Source organism: Magallana gigas, chromosome 1, assembly GCF_963853765.1.
Source record: "Magallana gigas chromosome 1, xbMagGiga1.1, whole genome shotgun sequence".
NCBI classification, from domain to species: domain Eukaryota; kingdom Metazoa; phylum Mollusca; class Bivalvia; order Ostreida; family Ostreidae; genus Magallana; species Magallana gigas.
Window position 1 is genome coordinate 10,900,966 of NC_088853.1, and position 8,333 is coordinate 10,909,298.

Here is an 8,333-nt window from a genome sequence, read left to right on the forward strand (position 1 = left end):
CATCAACATTGAAACCAATTACGGGCGCGCTTGATATTCCAAGAAAAGTGAACACCGTGGACTCTTAATTATAACACATGGAGTGGTGAAGCGACGAGGTATCACCGGGTATATACTTTTTAACAGCCCCCCCCCCCCCCCCCCCCGTTGTAAGGTCTAGGGATGAAATCAATATATGACTACAGCAAACCTCAAACATAACAAACACAAATTTACGGCTATAACGAATTTTTATTCCTGTTCCGGCAATATTATTTTATAAATCTATAGAAAGTTGCCGTAGATAACGACCATGGCTATAACGAATTTATTGTTAGACCCCGCTGTTAAAATTTAAACGTTTTTTTAATCATTCATATTACGATTTTTGTTTCATTACAAATTTCATTGAAGATACATCAAATTTTAAGATGTATATCTTAAATATTCAAGTATAATACAGTTAAAAAAATGAAAAGGTTAGATTAATATATTTTGTAGATTGCTTAATATTGATTTTATACGATATCTTACGAATTCGCTAAAACACATAACAAATTACGGTTATAACAAACTTTTTTAGCTCACCTGAGCTGAAAGCTCAAGTGAGTGAGCTATTCTGATCACATTTTGTCCGTCGTCCGTCTGTCTGTCTGTCCGTCCGTCTGTCCGTCTGTAAACTTTTTACATTTTGAACTTCTCCTCTAAAACCCTTATCCAATTTCAACCAAATTTGGCACAAAGCATCCTTATGGGAGGGCAAATATAAATTGCAGAAATAAAAGTCCGATCTGTATTCAAAGCGGAGAAAACCTTGAAACTGTAGAAAAAGGGGGTTGCATTTTTAAAAATCTTCTTCTCAAGAACTACCAAGTTCAATTCAACGTAGTTTAGCATAAATTATCCTTATGGGAAGGAAAATATAAATTGCAAAAATTAAGTGCTAATTCAGTTTCAAATCTGAGTTATTACGAAAATAATAATAAAAGAAAAGGCGTGTTTCAATCAGTATAATAGCTTCGGGCTCGGCATACGGTAAAATGGGTAGGCGAGACTTGGCCTGAGCAAAACAAAAGATTGGCAGGTATTAATCTGCCAATCTCATTAAAATTTCGGGATATTTGATGGACCAGTATATTTGTATTCGCTGTAAATATTGCTGCAAAATAATGCATATTTGGAATTGACGATTGCCGATCTGCCCCGGCTTTTATTTTGCCACGGCCCGGGTTTGCATACCCATTTTACCAAGACTCGTATTCCATACTTCTAAAACGAGGTTCTTTGTTTAAAGCAGCCATGACATACGAAAAAGGGTCGATCTGACTATGATGAATTTGCTTGCTATGCAACCGTTCGCGTATGAATGGAAATTTTTGAAACATGCAATATTGGTGACGATTTTGTGAAGTATATTAAGGCTAAATATTTCAATGCGTTGACAGTTTTCACAAATGACGTTGGTGTTAGCTTGTTCTGATTTTCGTTTCGTTTTCATTATTTATGCTTTGTAACCTGGGAACTATCGTCTGTTTTTCGTGATTTTTACGTATCAAATCAAACAGAGACTTCGGTAAATCAAACAGTTAACTGTTAACCTGCGCAAATTAAGCAAAATCTGAAGTAGGGGTACTGAAATACAATTCATTCTATCGGTAATTCGGCATTATCTTTTGCGTAATGGTAGACTAATGCAATAGGTTTTGTTGAGATGCTCGGCTTTTTCTCGAGTTTATTCAGTTTAAATAGAGTTTGATATCGCTGACGGAAATATGTAGGTATATACATGTATATATATGATTCATTTCGAAAAAATAAATTATATTCTTTATTTGTTATTCATGTAGTGCATGTTTCTTGTGTTTAATTAATTGTTTACAATTTCTATTTACTAACCATATTTGAGTGTTAAGCTTCGAATTATATGCAAGATACAGAGATTTGCTCAAAATTCTATGTTTGTACACATATCTTAAAAGCTAAAGATTAAAAAAGTAAAAAAATTGTCAATATCTATTACGAATATTTTCAAAGTCTGTTCTTCCAGACACCAACTTATTGAATTGTAAACTTAACCTTTTTAGCTCACCTGTGAGAGGGGCCACAATGGTGGGTCGAAGTTTAACAAATGAATATATAGAGTAAATCTATAAAAATCTTCTTCTCAGAAACTAATCGGCCAGGTAAGCTGAAACTTGTGTGGAAGCATCCTCAGGTAGTGTAGATTCAAAGTTGTGAAAATCATGACCCCCGGGGTTAGGGTGGGGCCACAATGGGGGATCAAAGATTTACATAGGAATAAACAGAGTAAATCTTTAAAAATCTTCTTCTCAGAAACTGATCCGCCGGCAAATCTGGAACTTGTGTGGAAGCATCCTCAGGTAGTGTAGATTCAAAGTTGTGAAAATAATAACCCCTGGGGGTAGGTTAGGGCCACAATGGGGGGTCGAAGTTTAACATATAATTATATGGAGTAAATATTTAAAAGTCTTCTTCTCAGAAACCAGCCAGGAAAACTGAAACTTGTGTGGAAGCATCCTCAGGTAGTGTATATTCAAATTTGTGAAATTCATGACCCCTGGGGGTAGGTTTGGGCCACAATGGGAGGTCGATGTTTTACATAGGAATAAACAGAGTAAATCTTTAAAAATCTTCTTCTCAGAAACTAATCAGCCAGGAAAGCTGAAACTTGTGTGAAAGCATCCTCAGGTAGTGTAGATTCAAAGTTGTGAAAATAATGATCCCCAGGGGTAGGGTGGGGCCACAATTGGGGAGGGGGACAACGTTTAACAAAGGAATATATAGGGTAAATCTTTAAAAATTTTCTCAGAAACTAATCAGCCAGATGATTCTTTATCATTGTTAAGACTTTGGCCCCAGGACAATTCTTTGGCCTCACGAGAAGGTTCAGAGTTTGATGTACGTTTATATCCCATATATAAACTATTGTTAGGGATCTTTTTGAGAACTGCAATACTCAACATATGATATGACTATAAAATCATCCTGTTAGAAAAGGGACTAATGATTATAAACATAAGAATATCCAGGGGAAAATGGATTTTATTTATACAGGATCTACATGTATTATTGTACATTGTCCAGATAGTTTGTATTATGACTCCATTGAGCTGATTTTACCTACCTATTGTTCCTCAGGTGAGCGATGTGGCCCATGGGCCTCTTGTTCTATGGCCCATCGAAATTCGCTTTGACGAGTTTTGCTGTAGTAAATGTTTATACTTGTCCTTATTTTTTTCCTACACTACAACATTTACATGCACTTATTAACACTACAAAATCATTACTCATGTGTACATTCAGTTTCGGTGAACTAACATTACTGAAAGTGTTATTTATAGCGACAGCAAACGAAAACGAAAGTAGGATATACGTTCCCCAAGGCATTCACATAAACAAGCGACAAATAATATAGTAATGGAGCAATAGCATACCGATTACATGTGATTAATAACGACGGCTTTGCGCCACGCCGCTGACTTCCATAAACCTTAATGATATCATGATAACGTGTTTCTATTTGTGTGTGTGTGTTGGAGGGGGGGGGATCAAAACAGTGTTGTAAATTCACCAATAATTGGTGATTCTTCTTTAAAAAAAATGTGGTAATGAAAAATCGTTAAAAAACATGTTATATCAACAAAAAATAAATGCATCGAATTTTTAATCACAATAACGAGCATTTATGGTAGGGATTAAAGCTTGCGACTTTTAAATATAAAGATCTGATAAATATAGACTGAAAGACAAATTGGGCATTTAAACCGACAAAAATGCACTAGCGTTTTAAGCTATTCAAATTTAGATAAACAGGTGAGGATAGTCGGAATGTTGATTTAAATAATGCAATAAACTGACCGCATTGACATATAAACAGGAAATATTGATGTGGAGTTAAGTACCTAATGAACACGCGTTGTTGTTATTTTTCAATATTGATGGGATTTCTACTCGGCAATGTCTAAATGTAAAATACTTAAAATATTTTTAAGTCCTTGTAAAATAAAGAAAATAAAAGAACTGTGATGAAAAATATTTTTAATGAAAATTAAAATATAAGCACTTTGTCTGTATAACCCATGGCTAAATACTAAAACCGTGAAATGTCAAGGAAATCAAGTTGCTAGGTTATAAAAATAATAATATTTAACAAAACACATCTTATTTACCGGAAAATATCCATAAGCATTGAATGTCTCTATATTAAAACATATTATATGCATAACATATGTTTAAAGGCCACCTAATTCAAATAGCTAACGGGCCCGATGCGACTTTTCCTAGAAAGAAACAAAACGCTAAAAATATCATTGACCTAAGAAAAATTTCTGTCGTTTCACAAAAGCCGATATATAAAAAAAACATACGACTCTGACAGAACAGTCACTGCTACATCAAGTGAGTACACAGAGGAATAAAACAACCTCCTTTAATCTATTACAACTTGAACAAAGTATTTACTGTTGTACACAATGTCGCGGTACGATTTGAATTCGTTACAGTCAGATTTGAGGAAGGAGCTGGGCAATGGTTTGACTGAGGAGAATGTAAAGTTAGTGAAAGATCTAATGTCTCGTTATAAAAGTGACCCCAGGGACTGGAAGGACAAGGAAAAGTGGAGCGATGTAAAGTAAGTGAATCCTTTATACAAAGCCAAACCGATATGCTATACTTTTAGAATAGATTTAAAAGGTACAAACTTATCAATGTGAGGAAATTGGTAGACAGCTAAAAATCTCTGTTGTAGTATAAAGTGAAATGTGGAGGCTTATAACATATTTTGAATGCTAAAAAGTATTAATATCATATTTAAAAATTATTGACTCCTTATGCTTTGATAATAAATGATTGAGGAATTTCTATGAGTTGAATGCCGAAATTCACTAACTGCGTTTTACATGCTTGTTACTTGGGTTGATTCGTTGTTTATCCAGTTAAAGCTGAACACCGCTCGTAAATAGGCACCGTCACACAGATACCTGGTATATAAACCCTTCGATTTCGTTACACCCGATTGCACACCTGAACCTCGTGGCCGACATGTAGTATTCCTTTCGTGGTCTTTAGATTTTATGCATTTTTTTTTTATCTTATGTTCATTTTCTGTTCGTAAATAATGCATTGATCAATTTATTTGATGTTAGTAATCTCCTGGCTTCAAAAATGTGCGTAAAATTTGATAATTTCTTCGCGACCGAGTAACACGGCGAGACAAGATGTGTCCACATAGGTGAGACCTCTACAGCAAAGTACTTTGAACTGTTTAAAGGTCTGTCCCTTATATAAGGGTTGTAGGGACAGCAGTGATTAAAGAGAAATGGCGGACAGTGCCTATTTACGAGCGGTGTTCAGCTTTAAGTAAGAATTTCACACAGAATTTCAATCATATTTGAGTCAATAATTGTAAAAATGTTAATTATACGTGACGTCTGTATACACCTAATTTTTCACTGAAACTTTAACGCTGCGTTTTTAAAGCTGCTTATATTTCGGGTTTAGATATACAACGCAGTTTAATTTGTGGAAATATAAGGAGATTGTATTTTTTTTCAAGGTCGTATATAAAACCCTGTGTGTCACCTAAATTATATTGTTTAGTTTTATGAAATTTTTTTTTTTTATACCAAATAATTCTTTAAAAGAACATTGATACATATACAGATATATAACCGAAAAAAACGTAGCCGACATGTTTATATAAAGCCAAGTTTAATTTTCTAAAATGCGTAAATTCAATTTTTTGTATTTATCACTTCTCCCCTTTTCTGTGTGTGACAGAGCAATAATTATTGTTAACTTTATAAGAAAATAGGTTAAAAAAATCGACTTTGCGTTCAGTGATGTTCAGAATACCAGAGAGCGATCCATTAAATTCAAGAACATTTGGAGGGGGTCGGATTTTCTTACAATCTTTTAACTAATTGCTTTGTTGCCTTTTAGGTACACACGGACTTTGCTGGACAAAGGAAACGGCCATTACAACCTGATGATTCTGTGCTGGAACGTTGGACAGGAGAGCCCCATACACAACCACCCAAACTCACACTGCTTCATGAAAACACTAGAGGGCGTGGTCCACGAGGAGCTTTACAAGAAGCCGGATATGACGTCATGTCAGTGTTCATGCGGATGCAAGATGGAAAAGATTGACGATAGAGACTATGCAATTGATAATGTTGCTTTAATCACAGGTACATCTTTCACGAATTTTTAAATGCTGTAATAAAAAATTTACTTTAAAGCATAAAATATAATGTAGCACCTATGATAGAAATACCTTTTCTTTTAAGCATGTATATCATATTTTCATAAATTCATAGATTATAAAATTATAAATTATATCGTTTTTCTTCAGACAAAGATGGCGTGCACAGAGTTGGAAACAGAAGTCACGTGGACAAAGCCGTGACGCTACATCTCTACTCGCCGCCATTTACCACGTGTCATAAGTATGACGACAACACGAGTAAAGAGATGGAGGTCCCCATGGGATTCGATCAGGACTTCAGTGGTCGGTGTTGTGGCACCTCATGCTGTAGTTAAACATTTTATATTAAAAATGATGTGCAGATTTTTTTTTACTACAACATTTTATCTATGTACGATGTATAGAAATTTATGGACCTGCTAGGAATCTCAATGTTTTGTTTGAGTACGCCATGCTAAATGATATTTATTGTAATACTGAGAAAGCGTGGTGAACAAAAACATGAAGAGGGATTACATGACAATTTGATGTATGCACGCAGTTTTTGTTAAAATTATGTTCTATTTAAACACTAGTCACTAAAACGACAAAACCACATACTAGTAGACGACACTAAATCCGACTGACTATAACAGACAAAAACATTAAATCATATTACATATATAAATTGAAATAAGGTATTATCAATGTTTTCAGTATGTTTTCTGATTGTCGTAAATCAAATAAATTGTAAAAGAAATGAACACTTGAAGGTTTCAACTTTGGCATGTTATCTTTTTAGAAATGATTAATGTAGAATAAATATCACTATATACAATGGTTTTTACACAAATCATTTAGCATTGCTGTGATACATGGAATATTAATCTTTTTCTTGTTTGCAAAGGATAGACCCATGGAATGATAGTTGGGGTTTTTTCTTCAGATGTTAAATCTCAAATTTGAACTTTTTGTATTTGAACGTTTCTTGTTTTGAACATAAGTTTAAGAGATGATTTTGTTGAGACTCTGTGAAAATTTTAGTTGCAAAAATCATTATGTTTTAAGGTTTTCACGTATTCATGACCATCAAAAACACGTTGTAATATCCTGAAATAAAGTTAAAACACATTTTGTTTTTTAAAAATATGTTTAACACTTTTATAAAGAAACATATAGTGTAAAGATATTATATTTGTCCCGCTTTTTTTGAAAAAAAATATACATGATTTATTTAATTATTTCAGATTTAGTTAGATTGAAGACAAATAATCATTCAAAATTATTTCTATAGATATCAATATAACTTATTCAGTCTCTTGCAGTCTATTTATACAAGCCTCTAAAATACAAAATATTCCCTATTGTTGGCATTGCGCAGATACTAACATTTGAAACCCTCATTAAAACTTAATGCTCTTTAATTTAGGCATATTGTATATCAAACAATTCATTTTAATAATATATTTTGCCCAGTTCAGAATATAAGAGGGCTGGCTATCCTCCGTATGTCATTGAAAATGAAAGTTTAAAACATGCTTTTCATGATGTTTACAAAACATTTTAGCCCGGGTACACCTATCAAACAAAGCTATTATTATGAAGCATCATTAAAATGTATATCATAAATTTTGTAAACCTGTTGGCACCTTTTATTTACTAGATCTTGATATAACCAAGTATTTATATGCGTCCAAATATTTTTTTTATTATTTTTTATGCTTTTGAAATGAGAGTTTCAAGCAAGCTAATACAAACGTTTTAGAAGCGTTGCGTACCTTTTCATATATCTGAGATAGACGATTTAAATTAGTTTTTTAAAGGCAAAGATTAACTAGAGGTACTGTGAGCAAGCTAACAATCGATACCCCCCGCTAAGATAAAAATCATAATGCGTGTATTTTTCCAATAATAGAAAATATTGGATGAATCTATTTCACCGTCCATTTTCCTTAAATAACAACTGCTCTATTTATTTAAAACTGTTGGTAATAAGCAATATTTGTGCGAAGTAAGAACATTTAATGCTTCTCCATAAGAAATATAATGACCGGACACGAATTTTTCACCCTTTCTGTCAGTGACCTTGACCTTGCCAACCTGACCTTGGGTCAAGGTCATGACACACCTTTAGGTCCTAAGCAAT

General features: G+C 33.6%; 1 protein-coding gene across 3 annotated transcripts; it reads left to right on the top strand.

Moving 5' to 3' along the window:
• Window positions 1–4,361: 4,361 nt before the first annotated feature.
• On the top strand, window positions 4,362–7,337 carry LOC105339692 (cysteine dioxygenase type 1). Of its 3 annotated transcripts, XM_066082689.1 has the most exons (4): window positions 4,364–4,630; window positions 5,941–6,191; window positions 6,356–6,542; window positions 6,586–7,337. In XM_066082689.1, coding segments are annotated over exons 1-4 (597 nt in total). In that variant the 5' UTR covers window positions 4,364–4,472; the 3' UTR covers window positions 6,587–7,337. The 3 variants fall into 3 exon arrangements, with proteins under 3 accessions (XP_019927566.3, XP_065938761.1, XP_011443656.3); XM_020072007.3 differs by having other exon boundaries at window positions 4,362–4,630; window positions 6,362–7,337; XM_011445354.3 differs by having other exon boundaries at window positions 6,356–7,337.
• The last annotated feature ends 996 nt before the right edge of the window (window positions 7,338–8,333 follow it).